Below are 25,748 nucleotides of genomic sequence, written 5' to 3' on the forward strand. Positions count from 1 at the left end.
GTTTGGGCTCCCAGCCCTCCTGCAGAGAGCACAGGCTGTGTGAGTATCCCAGCTCTGAGCTCCAGCCACCCGCTTATGCTACTGCCTCCACATCAAAGCTGTGTCTCTTGGCACCTGGGCAAATGATAAAAAAACAAAACAACCAGTTTTCCTTACCTTTAAGCTGAAATACCTGCCAACTAGGAACCTGTTCAAATTATGGTGAGTTTAAGATGGGCCCAGTTGTGAGTTACAAGTGAATGGTTACTCAAGTGATGTTTTGTATTACAACTTTCAGGTTGTGACTGATTCTCCATGATACAGCCAGCAGGCTCTTGCATACACAGCATCTGGTGTACAGCATTTAGGAAATATTAAGTCCAAGATAAAATACAAAATATTAAGGGATTGATTTATTGAAATATGAATAAATAACAAGGATAGTACAAGCCTACATTTATTTCAGGGAGAGGTTAACAATGAAGTACCTTTGGGAATGTCTGTCCAATCTCTAAGAGCTCGACCCCTACAGGTGACAGGAGCTGTGGGAGGCACTCCAGGGTGGTTTGTCCTGGCAGAAGACATGCTGCTTCAGGAGGCTGGCCTTTCATGTGACCTTCAAGCTCGAGTGTCCTTCCTGTATCATTTCTATCCCTTATGAGAAGAAATCAGTCACTTTAGGAATTTTAAGCTCAGGCACAATGGCTTCAGGTCCCAGCAGAACTTCCAGGATAAGCTTTGTTCAAACCTGAGTTTTCAGTACATCTCATGCCAAAACTCATCTCTGGCACATGAAACCATCTGCTTGTTACAGCAGTCTTCAAAGAGGTTACAGCTATTTTATTTTTTTAATTCAGCTTTACAATAGGAAAATCAGAAGAGGGGAAAAGTAACTAAAAAAATTTTTCACATAACTAAAAAACAAGATTAAAATTTCTCTGGTAAAACCAACATTAGATTCTGTGATTTCATTTTTATACAGTATAGCTTATATGAAAAATGTTTTCCAAACTATAAAATATTTTCAGGAAGGACCAAAAAAAAAATTTCCCTAAAAATTATTTGTAGGATGTAGTCCTGGTGGAAAATGAAAGCACATCAATAATGGTGAAATTTTTGAAGATTTAGAGCTTAACCATGGATTATGTTGTGATATAATTCGTCATAGCAAACTGTAAGTTTTCTGTCAAATCTAATTTTAGTGCATTTGCATTTTCCAGAGATTTATACAACTTATATATTAATTTATTTTAAAATTAAGTGTAAAGCATGCTTTTGTCAAGCAAACTTCACAAGGTTGCACCTTTATCTGTATATGGGTTAATAAATATTCTGTGGGGAAAAGAAAAAGATCAGCTCCAAAATCAGCTGAAAAGGTTTTTTCTGAGAGGAAGTAGAAGGATAAGAAAGACATACCAGAAGTGATATGTTTCATGATGTAACTTGGGGAAAATCCACAATACATTAAATCTTACTTTAATTTACCTGCCAACAGAAAACTTACAGTGCACTGAGCTTTTTAAAAGCTTAAAGCTAGATTTATTGAGCTAGTTTTCATCTCATTTTAAAGCACCTTGTGCCTAAACTATGCATTTCAGTTAAAATAAGCTGTTGTCAACAAGAATACAGTTATGAAAGTTAAAAAGATAAGGTGCAGCCTCTTTACATGGATCCCTTGTACCACATGCTGTTTCCAAACTCGTATTTGACAGTCCCCCTGTTATTAATGGCTCTAACTTTCAGAATATATACAAATTCCAAAATCTTCTTTACAATTTTACAGAATAAGTGAAGGATTCAACTTCATTTCTGACCAATTTATATGGAAATTGCCCCACACTAATTTAGCAGCAAAAATAACAAGTTGAATTCCTCAGAGCTATATTGTCTTTTTTCCAACAGCTTACAATGTATTGAATTTATACTTCTTTAGAACTTTCACCTGGTAATACCTAATGCTGTGGAAAAACAGGCAGGGATCTTGAGATTGTAAAATTATTTCAATGTTAAAGTGGCAGTTTTACATATTTTTCATTTATTCTTTTACAGAGATGTTATTGTCTTCATCAACTGACATCAGCAGGCCAGTAATTACTGAAGGCCCATCCACAAGCACATTCCAAAATAATTATTGTTCATATGGTGTTGAGGATGGAATTATTCAATTTATTTGTTACCTAGGAGCTGTGAATCATTCAAGTTTCAATAATATTAGTCCTTAAACATTTAGCTCAAAGGTAGTACAAAATATTACTGTAACATAAGGAAGATCATTCCAAATTCTGAGATTCTATGAGAATTCAGACTTCCTTTGCTTTCCAGGGCCATCTTCTCCTAGAAGTCCTTAAACATAGTCATGAATTCTCAGTTCAGTTTTCTAGAAGAGGAAACAAATAAATTAGTTTAATGTACCTTCATATATGAGATGAGTTTTCATTTGTCTGAACAAACAAATCAAGGTTACATGTGAAAAGTTTTCATTTCAATAAAACACAACAGGGCTTCAAGTCACCCGAAAATTTGCTCTCTTACACCAAGGAGTAGAAAATTCACTAAGAATTTGGATCTGCAAATGGAATTCCACAGAAAAATCTCTGACCCTGGGTCAGTGGTGTGCTGGCTCAGCAGAGCAACACTTAAGAGCTGTTTTCCCTGTGACTCCATAAAACTTAAAATTAGAGGGTTCTAAAATCATGAGCCGAACCTAGACAACTTTTACTATTATGAAAATATATTTCTATCTTAGGATAGAAACCTTAGGATTCAGGTTTTCAAGCCTTCTTGGTGAAGGCTCCATTACAAGTACCCAGATTTTCAGCATTAAGTTCCTCATAAAGGAACAAGGGACAGGTTAAGAGGTGCTGGGATGGAGCTGAGCTACCCCTGCCCAGGGACAAGATCTAAACACAAAGCTCTTGCTTACAGAAGGCTGTCCCTCCACCAGGTACAGGGAATTTGCTGCACTGTGCACAGGAGTTTAGAAGTCAAGGCTCCACAGCTGCAGCACAAGAGAACTTTGCATGGTAGCAGAGACTTGTGGTTTCTGCTGCAGGGACACTTCACATAATTTAAAACTAAAAGTACACAGACAGGGTCAATGCAGGCACTGAGAACAGCTATTGCCTAAGAGCTCACACACCTTGCCTAAGAGCACAAGCTGAAACTGGCCACGGGACAGGAGAAAAGGACTCATTTTGTAACTCTGTTTTCTCACTGAGTGTACTTGATCAGCTTCCTACACATTGTTAAAGGAGATAGAACTCCAGATAGAAATGTGCTGCAGAAGCACATAGTCCTTAAATTCTGCCTTTGAGTAGACTTCAGAAACAGAGAGAAAAGCTCAAGAGCACAGACAATTCTTGAGTTGTTTCTGTTATTGAAGTTCATCTCAAAACAACACATGAAGGAGTAAACAAAACATGGGGCTATGCAATCTCTGTGTTTCACACTGACACTGGCATTACCACTGGTACAAATCCTGGTGTCCAAAATTCAAAAATAATGTTGAAAAACCGAAGTATTTGGCAATGAACCACAAGAATCATTCTAAGACTGGAAAACAATTTTAAAATGAGATTCCAGTTGCTCCATTTGTTTTGTTTAAGCAAGAGATTATGAGATGACCTGGTGATAGCAAAACGTAACCATGGAAAACACATTAGAGGCTCTTTGTCAACTGCATAAAGATACAGGAAAATCCAATGGATGCAAACTGAAGCTGCTCAAATCCAAACTAAAAGCAATGTACCATGTGTTTATTCATCAAAGCACTGAATTACTAGAACAATATAATAGAAAAATTGCTGGGAAGGGTGCTTTTCTAAAAACTGATTTCTGTCTGAATCTGTGGTTGGATTGAGGATGCTACAGAGGTCAGAATAAATGATCAAAAAAGATTTTCAAGAACAGCACACTGTTCAGAGTGAGGGAAAAAACGCAGCCATGCAAGAACAATTAGCAGAACACTGAAGTTCATAGAAGCTTCAAGTAAAATACTTAAAACAAATAGATTTAAAACACCCAACTTTGTCCTTGCTGACAAGGGGAAATTTCCATTTGCTGGTGCAAAGAATGAGCAAAATGTGCATAACTGCCTGAAAGCCTCAGTACTGCAATCTCTGGTTTCATCAGACAGTGCAGCAACACTAATGCTGCTGCTGACAGCTCTGAGCTAGGGGAGCTCCCTGGCAGATTTGCAGCCTTTGTGGTGCTGTACTGTTTACAAAGCCATGGGCTGGGCCCAAAGAGCAATGATCAATGATAGGAGTGTACTTGGAGGCCAGTAATTAGTGGTGAATGCCAGGGGTCAATACAGGGGCCAATCCTGTTTAACACCTTTAGCAATGGCCTGGATGACAGGCAGAGTGCAGAGTGCACCCTCAGCAAAGCTGCAAATTACACAAAACTGGGAGTGACTGATATGCCAGAGGGTGGTGCTGCCATCCAGAGGGACTACAGCTGGCTGGAAAAATGGGCTGACAGGAACCTTATGAAATACAACAGGGGGAAGTGCTTAGTCCAGCACTGGAGAAACTACTCCAGGCAGCAGTATGTGCTAGCTGGGAGGCAGCTTGGCAGAAAAGGATCTGGGCATCCTGGTGGACACCACGTTGAACATGAGCCAGCAACGTGACCTTGCAACAAAGGCCAGTGGTGTTACAGGCTTCCCTTGCAACATCATCCCTTCCTGCATTATCCCTTTGAGTGAGTGAGGTGATCCTTCCTCTCTGTTCAGCACTGGAGAGGCCACACCAGGAGTGCTCTGTCTGCTTCAGGCTACATGGGAGACATGGACAAACTGGAGAGAGTCCAACAAAGGGCCACAAAGATGATCAAAGGTCTAGAGCATTTCTGAGGAAACACTGGCACAGGTTGCCCAGAGAGGTGGTGGAGCTTCCCTCCTTGGAGACAATCAGAAGCTGCCTGTACACAGTCCTGGGCAGCCGGCTTTGAAGTGTTCCTGGCTGAGCAAGGATGTTGGACCACATGACCTGCAGAGCCCTCCTTCAACCTCAGCCACCCTGTGTTTCTGTGATTTACCACAGGAGAGAAAACTGTACCATGAAAACTAGCAAACATTAAAAAGCTAGAGCAAGTTCAGCTAATTCTCCTAAGATCCACACACATGCAAACTCTCTGCAGTCTGACAGAGGAAAAAGATGTAAAAGCCAAGTGCATACTAAGCTAACAGAACCAGGCATGAGGCTGAAGTAAGCAGACAGTAACTAGAGAACACTCACTCGATCTGATGCTTAGAGAGTTGAGAAAAGGCAAAATCAGAGTACAACTGCCCTTCAGCTGAAGGAAGTCAAGGTAGATGTTACAAAAATATCATAGTAAGGTGCTAGTAAATGTTAAATATAGGTGACAGATGGCAGTCTATAAAGGAAATGATAGGCACAGCTATAAAGGATGTGAGGAAAAAAAGTTCTCATGGCAGAACGGGACTAGGAAGTCTAAAAGCAGTGAAAATGGCTCAAGTAAATATGAGGAGTGGGAGGATCAAAGAATGTTATGGAGATGCTTCCAAGCTCTCCAGCCTCACCAACTTGTGTATGCTCAAAATTATTTATCCTGCATCACATTTCATAGATTTAACAAAAATAGCCACATAGAAAGCATACTACATATAAAGTCAAATTAACCAATACTTTCTCATACTGACAAACATGCAAGGCAAAGAATTTTCTGTCCTGTCTAAATAACATGACAATATTACTCATTGGTTTAACACAGTATATGTGTTCAATTGAATGCACAATCTTTACCTTCGCTTTCTTTGGTGATACACATGTACCAACCACTGGGCAATAAATGGCCAAACAATAGCAAAAGCTAGAACACCAGGAGAAATTTCAAAGGGCCACCATGATGGTTTCTAAGGAAAACAGAGAAAAATTCCAGTGAGCAATATGTATGCACATATTGAATACCACCTGTATACTTCTCATCACTTCAAAAGAAAATAATAGTAAGAACGTAAGAAAAGATTAATCTATAAAGTAATTTCCTCAGACTCATTATTTTTTATCTCCTAGTCAAGGAAGAGACAATACAAAAAGCACATACCAAGAGCTAGAGATAAAATATTCAAATGAATCTTTTTTCACAGTTCACACTTTTTACACATCATAAAAACAGTATTTTACCTTGACAGAGGAGGCAGGCTGGTAATTTGACTGTAGTGTTGCAGATTTTGCCTTTAAATACAAACAAAGACTTTTAAGTATAAAATGAAACTGCAATTAAAATTTTTCTTCTTCACAAAACAAGAATATGAGGTTTTTCATCTTGTGATGGCTTTGCAATCTGTATATATCACAGTTTAATGCACAGAACCACCCCCATGTCATCCCACATAGCTGCTAACTTGCCTCTCATGTTTCCACTACTCTTTATAGTAATTTTATCACTTCTCAGTGTCTTAGAAAATGAAGCAGTGTCACTGGACCTCTTTACAGTTTTTGAAGGCTCCCCTGCTCAACTTGTCATTGCAACTTTCTCAGCTCTGGTCTAGTCCCAGTTCCAGCCCAGAGCAGAAATTGCAGCAGCTTAATTTGCCTGCTTGCATGTCTCAACACCAGTCTCTACTAAGGTCAAAAACACTGCTTTAGTTTGCCTGGGCTACAGCTACAGGCATGTCTAACACCATAAAGGAAAGAGAATACTCTGTTCCATGTCTTCCAGGCAATCCTGAAATGGAAGTATCAGAATCTTTTCAAGACTATTCCCATACACTATTGTGGTGCTTCCACAAAAGCCAGGCAGCTGGTTTTTTAATTCTTCCTTAATTTACATAAACATGAAACAGAAGCTTCTGTTTCTCCTTAGGTAAGGACAGCAAGCACACCATGAACTGCTGGGGAAGAATCTTTTACTACTTATATTGCTCAGGCAAAGATAGAAAGCCAATCTGTATTTAACCAAATATTAGATTTTTTAATATCTGTGATGCAGCAAAATTATAGTTTTAATAAATCCTTTGCTGTAGCTGCCTTAGATTTGGAGTATGTGCATCCCATAGGATATTGCTTGTACAGCTTGCTCATTCTCATGCAGATCAAAATATATCAGCAAGTCAAACAAAACCAAACATTTTCAGGTTGCTGGTTCAACTATATTCACAACATGTTCTATTGAAACAGAAAGAAAAAAGAAACATTGTACCAATAACATCTACACTTGCTTAAGAGTTCTGTTGGCTGGATGAGGACGTGATGTTCAATTCCAATAAAGCTGCATTACTTCATAAGAAAAGAAAACTGTGAACAATCAAGTCTTTTGCTATCTGAAAAATGGAATCTGAAGTTCTGCCTGTGAAGATTTACCATCTGAGAGACTAAGATAATTTCTCACTTTCTTTGAAAATGCTTTGAATTCTGTGGGATCATGCACTAACAACATTAACTGTGGAGTGTCCATATAGAGCCCGTGTAACGTGTATCAATAACTATGGCTAAGATCAGTCTGATCAGAAATCAGTGAAATAACATATGGTTAATTTCTAGGTAAAAAATGCACGGTTTTGCTTACATGTACCAGAGTTACGAATTGTGCTCCTAAGAGTAGGTACTAATAGGAAATTTTAAGCTGGACTCAACTACAAAATGTGACTGAAATGTCTTTACAGTTTAAGAAAACATTGTCAAAAATTTTAATGAAAAAGCACAAAACTCTCCAAGGACATTTAATAAAAGGTGATCAAATAACTCCAAAGAATAGTACCTGTGATGCTGCAACAGCCTCCAGCATATGCAGCCTCTGCAGGACATTCTGCATGTCCTCCTGCAGCCGCATCAGCACCACTGCGATCTGCTCGTTGAGGCTGCCCTGGGGGCCTCTGTCGGAGCCCCAGCGCTCGCCATCCCCTCCATTGCCCATCTGCCCGCCCTGGGAACCGTCTCCTAAAGGCTGAAGTCTGTGCCCTGTTGGGAGGCAGGAAAAACAGAAACACAAAACACAGAATGAGCTACAGCTCTACTGAAAATGTTTAACATAAGTTTTCTCCCTCAGTTTTCACCCAGGAGCGTGGTACTCCTCGTCACAGGCTATATTCAGACAGTTCAGCAGCACTGCAAGGTCACTGAAATGCCATCTGAGATGTTTCCCTACAGCCTTAGTGTGACAGTATCATTCAAATTCCTAGACCTGCAAGAACATTTGCAAAAAGCTACTAACACACAACCAGTCAAGTTCAGCAGGAAATTCTGCCCTAGTAAAAAGTAAGATCTGTCTTAGTATGTGTTTTAAGTTTGGCAAAGTCTCCAACTGGAAAACAAAGATCACTGGAATACAGTGAGGAGAAAAGATAGTTATTTGAAATCAGCAATACTCCCTTAAACTAGATACAACTACCACTAAACTAGCCTGTCATGTTTCTGCCTCTAAGTAGCAAACTTCAATAAAACAACAACGCAGAGAAGAGGAAATAGTTAACTATAGTATGTTTTTTATAATAGTTTTCAACATAAATGTTTCATTTGGATTTTCTTTTTAACTTTTCAATCTGATTACTTAGAAGTGCTATACAAAAAGACATGCTATATACAAATAAAGTATTTTTTGCCTTTTTTTGTTTTTACAAGAAAAACTGATTTTATCCTTGACTTTACAGATCATACCACTGGAATATGGTGCTTCTTGTAGGTGACACTATCAGAAGTGTTCTGGAATTAAAAAGCACAGAGGTCCAACATAAACTGAACATCTGGGCTATTATGTGATTAAGAACCATTAAGTTCTAAGAATCACAATGGATAGTATCAGAATCACTCAAAGGTGTGGCTAACATTCCAATTATGTACAAAACAATATGTCACTGGTATCCATGGCATTCCATGGTTTCAAATAAACCACCACAGAGATATAAATGCATATGTAGATATAATTGCATATGTATTTTAACAAGAAGTATGTAACTTCTAAAGAAACTCCTCTCAGGCATAGACTGGTTTTGAGGATTACATTTCCAAAAACCCAAGTGCCAGAAGCAGCAGCTGGAGTATAAGTTATCCACCCCATTATATAGGGTGTGTGTATATATATATATATATATATAAAACAAAATAGGCATTTTGTTATCTATCTATCTATCTATTAGAAGCACTATACACATGACTGTCCCACTGGACAGTGCTGACCAGGTGCTTCGCAGGCGCCAGTAATTTATGGCAGTGAGGAGAGTGGGGAACACAAAATGCAGGGTCACAGTACCTCTCCCTCTTCTGACACTGTAGAAATCTGCTTTTTCTCCACCTTTTTTCTCCTTGTGAGGACCCCCATTACTGGCTTTGCCATCTTCTCCTCCACATTTGACTTCACCTTGTTCTTCAGCTACTCCCTCTCCAGTATTTCCAGGTTGGAGATTCCCATAAGTCATGCAAGTGCGCCTTGGAAAATCCGTATTTTCTAACAGAGGACTGTGATCTACATCCAAGAAATGGGATGAATGCTTTAAAGATCCTTTAGCTGATGTGATGATCTCCAAGGGCTACAAATTAATATTAGCAAGTAATTAAATTCTGTAAAATATGACAGTTAAACATTAAAGAGGAAAAAATATCATCTTTACTTTCACATTAAGAAAACACTTTGCCCAGAATTAAGACTTCTTTTAAGGGGAGCAGTTGTTTTCCTGTAGAATATACTTACTATTGTCTAAATGTTATTTCCAGATTGAGAAGGCATTTCAGGGAAATCTCACAACAGTGATACCACAGGAATTTCTTTAGACATTTCCAACATACACTAATACTCAGTAATTACTAAAATAGAACATTAATGTCTAAAACCATTCAATTTTCCCCTGTAGAGGTGGCTTTGCTGCCCAGACAGTGAAATGGCCTCTTCCCTTGAATTTGGGAGGCACGGTCAGAAGGCCCATGCTGTCAGCAGCCCTGGGCAGGCAGTGTTTGCACTCACAGCAAAGAGAGCACACAGCTTATTGTCAGCCTGCTCCAAACAGCTTGGCTGCACCTGCACCTCACAGCAAACAAAGGAAAGGCAGAGTATTCTATCAACTTCTCACTCAAAACTGGTGCTACTGCAGGAAGACAGTAGAAAAGGATGACACAGGTGCTGTTCAGGTTCTGCACTGGGGCTGTCTTGGTGGGTGCTTCAAGCAGCCCTTGGCACAGGGCAAGGACAGGCCCTTGCACAAGGATATGCGGAAGCAGCTTTGGGACCTCAGTTAGCCAAAAAAGAACTTCATGGAGAAGTCAAAATAACCAAAAGGAGGTGCAGTGAAATGGAAACTACTGCCCAAATTTGTAAAGTAGCAGTTCTGGATCATCAGAACTGAAGGGCAGAGTGCTGGCTCCATATTTTCCAAGAAACAGCTGTATTTATTTCTCTAAGTGAACCTCTTCTAGTTTGAACTGATTGACCTGTAGTTCCACCTGTGTATTTCTTTACATATGCCTGAACATTAGTTACTTTGTGCAAAACTAGAACTTTCCTCGTGCAGGTTGGGAAACTCTGACAAATACCCACACGCTTCAATTAAAGAATCTCAAACAAGCTTGAACAATACACAAGGTTGGGAAATCAGCTCGATAAGACAGCTTGCAGCACTCCTATCAAATTACATTTCCCAACATGCTTTATTACTGGGCAGAATTTTGATTTGTTAAAATGAATTCCCTACATACTCAGGAAAGAGCCATACAAGAGAATGATGCAATATTTGAGTGCCTCTGGCCTTTCTGATCCCAGGCACCATCCACACATTTCTCTCCAGAATCAGGACATGAGGTTTCTGAGTACAACCTACAAAGCCCACAGTTAATCTGGGCCTCTGAAGAAGGTCTAGGCCAGAAAGCCAACAAAGATTACAATTATGAGTAGTAATCAGCAGGAGCACAAATCCAGTCAAAGCTATGGCAGCACAGGTGGTGCTCACATTTTATAGGGAAGTCAGAGGTGTATGTTATGACTGAAGAGAATACAAGAGAACACAGAAATCCTTGTAATCCCCCACTTCTTTAGACCTAGGCCACTTGCAGTCATTGGCCTACAGGACACCTGCTAACACTTATTTCTTTATTTATTCTAAGAAACAAGTGCAGAAGTCATCAGGCCAGGAAAAAGGCAAGCAAAAAGTGAATTGTTACAAAGATACTTCCCATTTGTTATAAATAGCTGAATTCTGGCCCCTACATTTTATGAGACCCGACATTAATTTGTGGACACAGACTTTAGTTTCTTTATACTGATTTTCCTTTTTTGACAATTGTTTCTTTGTACTGTTGTTCTTGAAGCCTTCTCCTCACGTAAATTCTCTGAAGGCTTCAAGGCTTTTAGATTAGCAGTAACCAAGATGTAAAATGCTAGCAATGAAAGGAACAAACAGTTCAAACAGAAGGACAGCATGCATGAGCCACGTTCATTCACCTCTGCATGTCCATGTTCACTTGATTGAGAGGAACCTATTAAAAAATAAGCAGCATAGCAGCTTCAAAATACACCCAGGAATACTAAACCCCTACCTCTTCTAGTCCAAGCTGCTCCATAGAGTCACAATAAACTTCACTGTCTGAATCACTGGTTAAGTGCTGAGCTGCTGAGATCTCTTCAGTATTCTCTTCACTTGCACCTGCAGGGAAAGAGGGACAGCACACATGGTTTGTAAATGTGAGCCAGTTGAGCCACCCTGGCAAAGACTAGAGCAATGAGTTACAATGTGTAGGTGAGCATCAATTCATGACCCTTCTATCTACAACTGTCATCCTAAACATGGATTCTGAATAAAGATGTTACATTAATTTAGGAATTATAGAAAACTTCTGCTAGTGGGAAAACTATACTTCATATTGACATTTCTCTATTATAAATTTTAATTCTGCCTTTTTCATTACCCTCTCCTTCCTAAGTTCAGTATAAAGCAGTTTTGTCTAAAATTATGTTAGTATTAAAAAAATATATTCAGATCCCAGTTTCCACAAACTGGCATTTATAAAATGTTCAGCTTTTCAGAATGAAAAACCAGATATAGGTGACTTTTGTTTTACTACAAATTCACTTTCAAAGGCAAATAGTATTTGCATAGGTAGCATAATGATATTACAAGAAAACACTTCTAATTCCTGTCTCTGAATTCCCCTCTCTTTCTGTAAGAGATACTAAAAGAAAGCCTTATTTTTAACTGGAATTAATTATTTGTTTTAGTATTCTGTCTTCAGATTTTTGCAACTGAAATACACCATTGCTAGTCTCTGAATCCCAGGATTAAGCTTCCATAAAAAGAATATTTTTCATGAAAAAACATGTGCAAATGAAAACATGGTCTTGGAAGGACAATACCTTGGTGAGCAGCGTTCTGAGCTATTTCTAGGCTTGGCTGCATTTTATTTGTTTCTTCCTCTGGGCTCAAGCCATTCAAGGCAGATTTGGTCTGGATGCCATTCTGCATATCTGGGATAAAGCTGTCCTTGTAACAGCCATTACTAACAATGCCTTCCAAATCCTTAGCAGCTGCTGATTCGGGTTTCACATTCTTATAATCTGTAAAAGAAAAGAGAAGAAAACTTTGCAAAGAGAAAGCTCTATACCTAATAGCTCCAACCATATCTCTTCAAGCAGCTACCTTACTAATGGACTGTATGCGTAACATATCTGCAGAACAAAACATGTAAATGCCCCTATATTCCCATTTGTGTGGATTGTTCTGTTCTTGTAAAAAGCATAAAGAGCAGATACTTAAAACATAAGTAAGTAAATCTGAAGTAGGTATTTCTTCTAAAATAAATAATAATCAAAATGTCCTTGGAGGACATCTGTATAGAATTCTAAATATGTCATTGCATTTGGTTTTTACTAGATGCTGTTATTTCAGCATTCAGTTCTTTACGGACCCTCTAAATTAATCTCACTGAAGTTCAGTTTTATTGCCTCTGAAGAAAAAATAGTAATTTTCAATTCTACTCTTACAGGCCATGTAACCATTCATAGCTCTTACAAAAAAGCACTGGCAACAAAACCCAAAACAATGCAGGGTATAGATATTTAGACAACCTTTTAACAGAACTTGCTAGGCAAGTCAAAAATCATATGGCATAGCTTGCAAATTTGTACTAGTTTTAATTCTTACAGCCTAGGTTGAAACACAGATACCTTTCACATATGCATTCATATATATTTCCATCTAATTCCCTTGAAAAAGCATTCATGATACTTTGGTATTTTCTGCCACTTAGGTGGCTAAGAACCAGAAATCTTACCTTTTCCGTTTATCTGCACTTCTTTTTCTTCCTCTTCACGAAGCCCTTCTTCTTCTGATTCTGCTCCACTATCACTGCTTTCAGCTTTTCCATTTACAGCTTTTATAGTTGGAGTGGAATTCATAACATTACTAAGGTCTAAGAAAAAAAGCAAACAAAAAAAGATGTATTTTAAAGGAAACCAACACAGACCACCACTACCACCCCCAAAACTATCAGTCACAGTTCTACAAAAGTATGTCCATATTAGAAGATCTACCAAATAATGGCAACTTATTTCTGTAAGCTCTTTATTAATTGGTTTCATGTTTTTCTTTTGTGGCCCATCACTGAGTGCCTGACTGCTGGTGCAGATCTTCTCAATGACTCTGGACAGCCTCCAGGGAAGCGACTGCAGCCCCTTTCAGAAGCAGTCTCAGACCAAGCCTGTTACTACTGTATTTAGGTTACAAGCTGCAGCTGGGACTGATGTAGCCAATGTTTTTTTAAACCCAAAAATCACTCTTTTAGCAGAATTTCCCTTTTGGGCTGAAATGCTTCAAACCTGCCATAGTTCAGAGCAAATCTTGAAACATTATATTCAATTATGTGAGCAACAGAATTCTGAATAAGGTAAATACAATATTTCACACATCTTCTGCTGTAATTTAGGCAGATGGTAAGATGACTTACGTTCATACAGATCTTTACCTAACAAATGACACATGGAAATAAATTCCCTGATTTCATTGAAAAAGTTGATGAAATTAATATATACACTGAGCATTTTTTTCACAAATATTTAAAGAAAAAAATATTGAAATAGACAAAGTAACTACCAAATCCCTGTTTTCCACATCTTTGATCACTCCAAGGATCACAATTTACTGTAACTGTACAAAAAATTGAAAAGTAAAGATTCATTAAAAAGATGAAGTATATAAAGGACAATTCTACCATCTCCTGTAAAAAAGGTCATGGTCAAATACATCCTGATGATCATTTAAGCCTCCTATGTTAGGACAGAGTACAAAGGTACAAAGAGGGGACACTTTCTGTGAGACACTTGCACAGATTACATGTTGGCTCCAAGGCTGAAATCTGACTGTTTTAATTGTCACCACAGCATTCCATTTGCATAATTTCTACATTCCCTTGTCAGAACCTTGAAAGAGTTATTCTCACATTTAGGATTAACATTAAACTGCAAAATAATATCAAATTACACTGGAGTTGCCAAACCAGCTTCACTACTTTCTCCGCTGCATGGCAATTTAAAGCTAAGGCTTTTTTCTACTTTAACCTTCCAATGAAGAGCCTTCCCACATTTCTCTAGTTTCCAAGCTTATCCACAGCACTTTAAAGAGAAAAAAAGGTAAAATAACTTATTGTATAGTAACAATGAATACGTTAAATATTAAGTTCACCATAGTTTTATTGCAAGGTAATGTTTCTGTTGGCACCCTGCATCACTGCTTTGGATTGATTTAATCCATCTCTTTATCTGAAGATTAAAAAACCCCTACTTTATTGTAAAATGAGAATTGGAAAAGCAATTGTCTATCTTGTACACTACAAGAATATAAGCACCTGCTCATTTTCTCCTCATAGGTGGTCACTACTTATTTGCACAGAAATTTGCTACACAAAAGAGAAATCCCAACATATTCCCATTTTTTTTCTCACGAGTGTGTTTCATGAATTGCAAATCCCAGTTCTCAAGATTTTCTGAGAAGCAGCAGCATAAGAAGGATAAGGCAGCAGTTGTGTCCTCACAGCATGAGCATTAGGCACGGACACAGCCCCCTTGGCACTGTAAGGCACATGTCACCCTTCCCTTTAACAACATGGGGGTGGGGACACAAGCATCCATGTGTCCTACCCAGCCGTGGGAGTAAACAGGAAAGACAAGACCAGGAGGAACATTGAGCTGCAAAGGGGAATTAGAACTGTAAAGCTCCTCACCCTACCAAAGATACTGCAAAAAGCCCCAGCTGCACCATAAGGCTTTTCCTAAGATTTACTTATTTTCTTTTTGAAAGGAATGCTTTTGAACATTCAAGCATGTTCTTTCTTTATTTACTTGCAGTAAGGAGATTATTCATTTGGGGAAACTTCTAAGTGATCTATTACATACATTTAAAATAAGAGGAGGAACTGAGAGAATGTATCAACAGTGACAGATTTATGGTAGCATATCACAGGACACCTGAATAACTGAAATCCATCAGGATCGTATTTCTTCCACTAAGTCATTCTTAGCAACAGTGCTCCCAAAGACCATACAGAGGCATTGCTTTGATGCAGACTCTAAGAACACAACCCTGTGCAGAGTTTGGCCACTGAAATGCCAGGCCTAATTGTGTGCTTTTCCTCAGAACCCTTACACTGCCATCCTCATCAGGTCCATCCCCAATTGCTTTTACTACACAGTAAACCCACAGTTGGCTGCCATTCTCATTGCTCTATCTGCTAAGGAAACAGACACAATGGTCAATCATCAGTTTAATCCTGGGGGTAACAGGTTTAAAGACTATGCAGAGCCAACTAGCAGTGACTTCTACATCTCCTGCCAGTAGGTTAACGGCTGGTTCCCTGAGGAATGTATATTCACAAGTTAAGCAAGCTTTTAAACCTTACTTGGTTTGTGCTAATCCCACCCAGCCACTCTTCAACCCTTTATTTCACATACTCACTTCAACTGCATGCAAAATGTTAGAAGCTTTTTCTGTTGCCCTACTTTAGATACTATAGAATTCCTCTTGGTTTATTATTTTCATCTCACTACATACAACATCAAACTGTGAGATTTGTGACAATTTTTTAAATCAAAGCTGTACTGTTTTTCAGCCATAGAAGGAATTCTATTCTGTAAAAGCCTGGGGTGTGGGTTTGGGGTTTTTAATGCTAAATAGTAGGAGCAGTATAACAGCAACAACTTGAAATAGAAAGAAAGATTTGACAAAAAAAAAAAAAAAAGGCAAGATGGAAAGGATGTGAAGAACAAACATGCAGCTTCTCTACAAGCTTTCACCAGATGTTTATTTTCTAGTATCAGCTCTATTAAGGGATTTCCTAGAAGCCATTACTAAATATATTTCTTTAAAGGCATTCTCCTCAATGACCTGTATAATGGGGCTAAGTTTCTCAAAAGTAAGTAAGTATGTGATTTTTAACTCTTCACATATTTTAAGGCTGTTTTTGTTACCCAGATGGGAGTTCAGAATTTAAATGCCTCTCTACATCTGCCCCAGCTTGAAGGTCATTTGACAAAGAGAACCTTGCCTAGCAGGTTTTTCTCAAATGCCTTGTACTTTTGTTTTATGAACAGGCATGTAATTCTTACACAAAATTAACATGCACTACTGGAGCTGTACTGATGGTTAGCCCATAGCCCAATACACCACAGTATCATCCTTACACAAGTTCCTGAGCCTCTCACATGCTTTGAAAATACCAGTGATCAGGAGCCAGCCTGCAACAGCGCATGAAAGACGTGATAAAACATTTAGCTAGCTGTGTACACCCTCACTGCTTAATAAAAATTACGTTTTCATGAAATACCGTAACATCTGCTCAATCACAGCAAAATCTTAACCACTAGAAGATTATTTCCATGACCTACACTTGTATCACTTTGTGTAGGGATCTCCTTGCACACTTGTGTTTATGTTAATTCTCAAGGAGCCTACATGCTGTACAAAGTTGTTTTCATCATCAGGTAACTGTAATTATTTTCTAGCCATCACCCCTTGATGTTTCATGCTTGTTACTGATCCAAGTAGGCTCCCTACTTCAATTCCAAGTTTGTGCAACCACGTTCTGCCGTTTCCAATACACTTGATTACACAAATCCCCACCTCACTTTGAAACTGATGTATCAAGTACTGCGAGGAGTGGTGTCTGCAGGAGACACGAGTGGTACATGCAAGCATCTGGGAGCAATAAGCTCTTCAACTAGACCAAGAGTTTCTATTCCCTCATCTCCTTGCATTCTTTTAATATAGGACACTATATTAAAAGATATCTATATCACTATATTATAAAGGTATTTTCTTCTTTACAAAGAAAAGTTCCAAGGGCCCACCCTACTCTGCAACATCTGTTCTGCACTACTCAAACAAGCAGCCAACACAAATAAGAAGATATTTTAGAAGAATTTGTCAGAAATAAAGACTGAAAAATCTAAAAATCATTATTTTAACTACCATGGTTTTGTTTCTTTTAAATTTAAGTGCATTAGGTGCAAGTTCTCTGACAATGTACACCCTAAGCACACATACTGGGACATCCACATCTTCCTCTATATAGTTTTCCTTTTTTTTTTGGTGGTGGTTTAGTCTTCCTAAACTTTACTATAACAGAAAAAGCCTCTCCTCATTTTTATTTTTCTTTTAATATACTCCAAAAGACTACAGCCTTGTTTTGTCAGCATTTCTCTCTGCTTATGTGCCTTTCAAGCTGTTACACTCCAAGAGATGACTCTGTATTTAATAAAAAAAATTTAATCAACAATACTCACATCTTTATTTACCATTAATAAACATTAAAACAATAGTCTGTGGATAAGAACAAACACAGAAAACAGCAACTTCTCAACATTCATATTGACTTGCAAGTACAGTATTTAGGATTGCTGACTAGTCATCCCAGACTTTTACACTTTCCAGTATCTAAGGAGTTTCTCATCTCCACCCATATTGCCAATACCTTTTCCCAAGGATTTTCAGAATACGTGCCATATAAATAAGGATACCAAATTTTGGGGTTGACTCGGATACATTTCCCTCCTCCCTGATACTCCTCAGCCTTCTGCAGCAGAGACAACGTGCCTGGGATTTGCTGGCAGAGAGAAGCCCAGCAGAAGAGCAGCTGCTGCACAGGCATTCTCAGCACTGGCAGGAAGCTCCACAAAGGCCCCGGGTGTCCAGAGCCAGCAGGCACACCCAGCTTGGTTACACGGCGCGTGTGCAGCAGGACCAGCGATCCAGGCTTTGCCAGCTCTGTCAGCACCTCAGCCAACGTGTGAGAATGAGCATGAAGAACAGCTGCTTCTTAGATGTTGGAACTTGAAAGCACAATAACATCATTCCAGGATCCAGGATGTCCCCAAGCCTGGTACTACTTCCCCCCGGGAGGAGCAAAACTTGCAAAGCTCTTTTCTGTGCAGAAGAGATAAAGTCATCATTTGGAATTTTCCCTTTGCATGGCAGCTAGGAAGGAGCATTATTCACTCTTGAGTTTTGTCCCAGAAAATACAAGATGTGAGCACAGTGAACTCAGAACCCTATAAAGAAAACTGAATTATGCTTGAAAACAACACAAGGCCACATAGCTGAGTCACACACTGTAGCCTTGAATTGTAGCAATCAAAAATTGTTTTGCCCTGTACCAGAAAAAAACAAAAATGAAATAACATTAAGGTCATAGTCTCCTGCCATCTGCACCAAGCCTACCATCTGAACTGCCTTTTACAAAGCCTATATCAAACACAGCCTCAGAGGTAAAACAAATGGCTTTTCTATGCATCTTAAAGGCTATAATTAATTAGTTTTGCTACACAAAGTTTATATGAAACACCAGACTGTGCCCACTGGGTATTTTCTGACAGCAATCAAGATGTGACTACCTATATCTGACCTTCCCCTGCCTCCCACACCCCTATCCACTGCTTCTTTGTAGCTTGTCTTTGTAGAACAGAGCTCTGAGAAATACAGATTCCCGTTCTTTTGTCTCAAGATCTTTACAATAAGACAGCTAAAATATAAGGCACCAGAATTATCTGGCAAGTGGGTACATCTCCTAAATTATGAAACGAAGAGCTTTTGACATTTACTTTCCCTTTTGTAGGGAAATCTTGTCTGGCTGGAAGGAAAAAATCCAAGTTCAACAACCAACTATGCACCAAAACTGTTACTGTTGACTCAGCCTGGCATGAATCACAATACAGACAGGCTTTTCTTTCCATGGAAGAAAACATCTCATAGCTCCCTCCACTTAAAGAAACAATTTTTAATCTTACATTTTACCATTTGGACACTTTTACCACTGCTCACCCTGTGGCAATATATTTTCTGATCACTCTGTATGAGAGAGGAGCTGTTGAAATACTCAGGCTTAGAGCTACACTGATGCTCTGCCCTCATTTCCAGCACTGTTAGACAGCACTGACATAAAGCCATCAGCTTGACATTGAGTTCACAAAGGAGGCTGAGATTTGGTGTGCAAAGCATGAAGCAGGTATAGATTGCCACAGGACAAGCCATGGCTTGTTGAGTCACTGATTCCACATCTCACTGAGACTCTCCACTGACTGGCACTTGCTGGCCCAGCCCTTAATCTTCTATAATAATCCCATCCTGCAGCAAATGCTCGAGACAATGTTCTAGACACTTCTGAAGGCTAAACTACTGAGATTTTAACCAAAAGTATTTGTATGGTAAGTTTCACAGTAGCCTTTCTGAATATCATTTGTAACCTTGATTATACCTGTTAATTTATAATTGGAAACTAGAAGGTGAAAAAAGTTTAAAGGATGGGATTTTAAAAACCTCACTCACCCACACACCCAGCAGCTCCTCCTGCCTCAGTGCAACTCCTCATTGTGGTGCAGACACTACAGAACCTAATAAAGCCCTGCAGTTCAGAGCAACACAGATTTCAGCTCTTTTCCCCCTTCTTATGAATGACTAAGATTCACTGACATTGAGTTCTGTAAAAATCCTAGTGAAGAAAGGTGGAAGGAAAGGGAAGGAAATCTGTTGAGCAAGTATCTTTGGAGTCAAAGAGCCATGAAAAAGTGAGCTTATGAAAAAAACAGAGGGTGTTTCAGAGCAAAGGCTCACACACAAGCAAAAAGAGCCACCAAATGCCCCACTAGAAAGCAAAGACGCTGAAAACAACCTGAGAAGGTCTTTGAGAATACAAAACTATTTGAACAGATAAACAACTCATACACAATCTAAAGAAACACAGCTGGAAAATATATTGCATTTTAAGAGTAAGAAAAGTATTTCTACCTGGAAAATAGTAATTAGGAACAGACTCACTTTTTTCAAGCTGATTCTCTACTAACTACTGCCTTTGAAATACAAATGTTTACATGTGTTTGCTTGTTCTAAAAGCACACAGACCTCAGTGAGTATTGTCTTTTAAACCCAGCTCCCCTATTGAATGCAAGAAGACACCAAGGAAATTGTTAAACAGCTGTGTCTGCCTGTGAGCTGGGCCAGCTTCTGCCGTTCACACAAGCAGTGCCCTGCACAGGCTCCTCCTTCACAGCCTGTGCTGCCATCAGCATTGCCCCCAACCAGCATATGGAGCTCTGCACAGCACCTTGCTTCAGCAGACCTTCATCTGCTGCAACTGCAACACAGCTGAGAGAAAAGCTTTTGGGGGAGAAACGGTCCTTAGGAAGCCAAGGTAAAAGAGTATAATAATGCTGAAACTTCCTACAGCCTCTGCAGCACCTAACTTCTTGTTACTGGAGGCAACATTTGGTTTTCACAAAGGTTTACTGGCACCACTACTACTCAGCATGCAGGCAAAGGGTCATCTTTATTCGGTAGGATTTTAGAACAGATTAAATGCCTTTTCACAAAGCAGAAATATTATACAGAAAAATTCTACTGAACAACTTGTAAACAATTTCCAGATCCTTTGCTTAGTTGTTCAGATACCTTAACTTAGTGTGGGAGCCTGCCAGATAGGGATTTCCTTGCCCCCTTTTTGGATTGACTCTCATTCTTAAAAAAGAAAATATCCACAAACATTCTCAGGGAAACATTCTGAAGGATGAATTGGTTCTGAAACTCTCAATATTTTCCACCCCATATCAGATCACTAGGTGCCAATCCTAGCCCACCTTTGGCTTCTTCAGCTATTATAAAACAAGAAAACTTGAATGCCCATTCTAAAAAAATCACATTTACTGAGCAATGGTGATTTGGAGCTTCTTTGCCATTTTAGACATCAGATTTCTTGTGCATTTACTAGCAAGTGCAAAAAAATTAAAATGCTACTCTTCTAAAGCACCTCTCCACCTTATGTGTCACTCTACTCTTCCAGCAGCTACAAACAAGAGTCTTTTCTATAATGCTGCAAGAGTTACCTCTTCCCTTCTGCAGTGCTATGTCAGCTAAGAGCCCACTTTCTTCTTTGAAGTCCAGTATATCATGTACCCAAAAATAATTTGTCAATGACTTTGTCTGTAAAGAAGCACTTCATATCTGTCAGAAAGACACTACTGACACAGCTTTCCAGAGAAGTCAAGCTTCTCACACAGCTGCAGGGTGACCTTTCCAAACACTACCCAGTTTTTATGCTTTCAAAATAATTCTTAGATTTGCTCAGCCTATTGGAGTGAATTCTTTATTTTTTCTTTCTTTACCAACACATTCAAGTCTGGGTATTTGGAAGCCATGGATCCAGTAAGTTCATCCTCATTTTCTAGTAGATGTTACAAGTCATTGATTTCAATGCTGGCATGTCAGACTTCTGTGTTCTTTATTAAGGACCCACAGGCTCTATTGATTCAGAAAGGCAGTATTTCAATGGTTTGTATTTAACATTTTCAAAGACCCACAAAGACTAGAAATGCAATTATAAAAGGCTATACTTTTCTGTTGAGGCCAATCTGCAAGAGACAATACACAAGCCATAACTGGTGTACACTGAGCTTACAGACAATTCTCTTTCACTAATTCAAGAAACTGTTGATTTTGAGGCAGTGGCATACAATTCCTAAACAACTAGATAATGATCTGCATACAGATTAAAGTTTGATGGAAGAATGGAAAGCAAACTCAAAACAGAATGGACCAGAAGATGGGGGTACAATATTCCACAGAATATTGTCAAGAGAAGGGTCCCAGATTTCAGAAGATACCAACAGAAATTACAGACTGTAGGGGTTTGGGGGTGAGGAAAGAAACAAGACTGGATAAACTCACACAATCAAAACATAACCATGTGTGAATTTTTAACAGTATTGTCACCAGTGTTTACATAATCTCTGCCAGACTTGGGCCCTTTGGTTCTATTCTTTATTGTCTATCTGAAAGACTGAGGGTAATCATGCTTCTGTACTTCTGTGGAATATTTTGGTATCCATACTGTAAACAGCAATAATTATTTCCAGCCTCACTTTTAATCAGGGAAGTGGTAAGAGCACCAAAGAAAGGGCTTCAAAACCTTAAATGCAAGGGTAAAGTTGTAACATACAAGGGACTTTATGAAAATCTGTCCTAATTTATTGTGGCATAATCAGATGATGCACCTGTAAGCAGTATGAAAGATGCCATATCACCAGAATTATTGCAACAATGACAGAACAAGGTAAAGCTGAAATCTGCTGTTCTGTTTAACTTACACTGCCTTATACTTGACCTGCCTCTTTAAAAAACAAGTATGCTAGATTTGTTATGGAAACAGGTACAGTTCAACTTCCATGATTCTCTGTGTCATTTTTTAAAGAAGTGGCTTCTGGCACTGTGCCACAGACACCAAGTCCAAGTAAATCCTTATTACACAGATCACTGACCTGAATCTACTGATACTCTTACCCACCCATCAATCCAGCTGTCAGCCAAATCTATTGCATCCCACACATGAAGTATACACAACTTTAGTTGAGAAAAAAGTCACACCCACTTTCAAAATAGCTTCTACCACTATTTTCCCCCAAAACAATGGAAAATTATTTCTGTTTCTCTGAGGCTTGATAATAAAACCACATTCCTTTAAGGTAGGGGAAAAAAAACCCCACATACAAAAGGCAATTTAACCAGTTGACTCATGCTTCTTAAAGACAGTAACCAATTTATATGTGCAATGGATTTAGTTTTTAAAAACAGTTTCAAGTTTTGCCCTGTTGCATTTCAGTTTTTAAATGTCATTTTAAGCCAGATTTAAACAACTGTAAGACTTACACAACAGCATTGTGAACACATTATCTGTAACATAATAATTGGTATGATCAAAACATTCTCACAATGGTATTGCCAAATAAAAATCAACACCCTGATTTTTATGCAGCTGTGATACCACTAGGTTTGCCACCTGTCAGTAATTTAAAATGTTTAAATATTCCCTTCATGAACTTGAGCCTCAGAAAACTTGAGAAGCCATGATTTAAAAAGCATGAGGTTTGATTGTCAATTTTTAAAAAATTTTAGATTAGATGACAGAGCTGGATTACCAGAACTGTATTCATTTTGACAATCCACATCCACATCAGAATGTATTAATACACATTAGTTGTTCATTTTCTTAATGGAAAGGCACAAACTAGATTTGGTTGGGAAGAGTTGTTGTGTTTTAATTCTTCCTTCAGGTTTCCTCCAGCAGCTCAAAAAGCCTGTCAACAAGGACTAAACGTGCAGCTTCCTGGACCTAATCATCTCAAAAGTAAAATAAAACAAAGCCCAGCCTAATGAGGTGGCAAGCCCAGAAGTCACAAGTGTTAGCAGGAAGTTCCTACAGCACCAAAACAATGGAAATGATGGATTTACACATAATTTATTATTCCTACCTTCCAAATACTTAGAGACTTTCTCCATTCGAACTGCCATATTGTAAAGAGAATGAACAAAGAGATGCAACATTTAGCTTTTAAATCATTTACAGAAAACAAGCCCCCAAAACCACTGAGTTATGATTATCAGTAGTACAAAGAAAGTTATTTGTCCGAACCTGATGTTAGGTCAGATCCTCTGTTCTTTTTATCTTCTACTATTTCATAGAACGGGCCTATTACTTGGAGTAACTCTTCAACTTTGTCCGTCATTGGCATACTCTCAAGAATCTGCACAAGTCCAAGACATGAAGCATCTTATGAAACAGCATTTCAATCATTCATTCATTCATTTCAACTGATTTTAAAACTGCTGGTTATTGCAAAACTCAGTAACATTTCACTAAGTCATTAAACTAGTTATTCTGATTTTTGTTTACTTTTTTTTTAATTACAGGGAAAGAACATAAAACTAAGTCATTGAATAAGAATCTTATAATTATATTTTTTTTTCAGGTGAAGATAAGACAAGAGAGCTAATGCACTTGCCAACACTAAAAACACAGCCTTGACACATTATTTACTAGTAGACCTTGGAATCCATTATTTCTTCAATTTTGAACTAAACCATCTCAAAGTTCAACAGGCTGCTGTTAGCCAATATTATTATTTTATAGACAAGTCTTTCCACAGAAAAAATAAAATGGAAATACTTTTTTGTCTTAGAGGATCCTCTGTACTGTCAAACCCTGCTGCTCTCAATGGAATGTAAGGAGCAGATCAAAAGTGCTCTACTAGGTCCTTCTAAGCCCAAACAAAAAAATGGACACAATAAAGCAAAACTGAAACAGCACAAAGACCCACTTAGGAAAAGAACAAACTAGAACCAAGTTCTGCTCTTGAAGTCATTTGGAGTATTTCCTCATTTTAAGTTACAAACACAGTATTTTTGATCATATGATAGGAATGAAAAATCCCAAATCTAAAATAAATTAAACAGAAGAGGTTCAATAGTTGGATACTATCTTTAAAGCAAATTGTATTATTGTCCCATTCTAGTTTAAGTCCTTTCAAACAAGCTTTTTGCCAATAGCTTTGTTACTTTTTCATCCTCTACATTTTAGTTACCTTATTTTAAAGTGGCAATAGCTATAGGTAAAAACACAGGCAGAAGCAAACTAACAGCTACAGTGCACCTCTCCTCCTGAGGGGCACCAAGAAAGCAACAGATGAAGGTACCTGCTGCCACAGAACATGCTGCTCAAAGGCACCAAGCACACCAGCAAGCAGTAGGAGCAAAAGCTGCAGCATTATTGCACAGAGCAGGAGCTCCAGGCTGGCTAACACCCAGCGAGTCAACACTTGCAAACCAGTCAAGGATACCAAGAGACAACAATTCTATCGACCTGCAGTTTCACTGCCACTTCTCTGGTCTGCTCAGTGTACATAATTCATTCTGTCTTTGTTAGGGAGAAATACTCAGATACACAGAGCCGGATATGAAACAGAGATTGAACAGTTTTGTGATTGCTGATTTTTTAATTTCAATAATGTTGAGAGAAACAAGAAGCCTTTTCTAGAATAAGGGTTGTATCTGTTCTGTATTTATTTCTACAGTCACCTTTGTAAAGTGTTTCATACATGCATTTCTGTGATGTTTGCACATTACTGCCCTTCATGTATTCTAAACAGACCTCAATATATCCAATAATATAGCACTTAGAATTTTTTCTAACTGCTAGCTTTTAGGTGAGCACAAAAAGAGAAAATACGTTCACCAGCAAAAGTAACTGCTTGCTTATTACGGCCACTAGGCTTAATAAGCAATCTCAAAAATTCAAAGTGAAAAATAAGTTATTATGTATCCTGATTTACTGTTTTCCTTGGATGTCACACAATTCATATATACTCATGTTTTAAATTAGAAACACCACATAGTGTTAACACTTCATGCTAAGATATCACTTATTTGTAATACATAAGAAACAATATATTTGAAATGTAAACAAATTAGTTTAAACAGCATTGCAAAATAAATTTCAGAAATGCTATCTGAAACA

The 25,748-nt window shown here is 38.4% G+C and overlaps 1 protein-coding gene across 3 annotated transcripts in view; it reads right to left on the reverse strand.

Moving 5' to 3' along the window:
• Positions 1-365: 365 nt before the first annotated feature.
• Positions 366-25,748, reverse strand: part of ACBD5 (acyl-CoA binding domain containing 5) — a 30,509-nt gene continuing 5,126 nt past the window's right edge. For 2 of the 3 annotated variants that reach the window (XM_054643728.2, XM_077173735.1), the window contains 10 exons: positions 23,868-23,979; positions 23,707-23,739; positions 13,197-13,334; positions 12,280-12,480; positions 11,466-11,572; positions 9,193-9,469; positions 7,705-7,904; positions 6,129-6,179; positions 5,748-5,857; positions 366-2,356 (listed from right to left, as the gene is read on the reverse strand). In XM_054643728.2, coding sequence (XP_054499703.2) covers positions 2,344-2,356; positions 5,748-5,857; positions 6,129-6,179; positions 7,705-7,904; positions 9,193-9,469; positions 11,466-11,572; positions 12,280-12,480; positions 13,197-13,334; positions 23,707-23,739; positions 23,868-23,979 — 1,242 coding nt within the window. In that variant the 3' untranslated portion in view covers positions 366-2,343. The remainder of the gene's footprint in view (positions 2,357-5,747; positions 5,858-6,128; positions 6,180-7,704; positions 7,905-9,192; positions 9,470-11,465; positions 11,573-12,279; positions 12,481-13,196; positions 13,335-23,706; positions 23,740-23,867; positions 23,980-25,748) is intronic. The other variant, XM_077173748.1, reaches the window with a different exon arrangement.

Source organism: Agelaius phoeniceus, chromosome 1 (genome assembly GCF_051311805.1).
Source record: "Agelaius phoeniceus isolate bAgePho1 chromosome 1, bAgePho1.hap1, whole genome shotgun sequence".
Lineage (NCBI taxonomy): Eukaryota > Metazoa > Chordata > Aves > Passeriformes > Icteridae > Agelaius > Agelaius phoeniceus.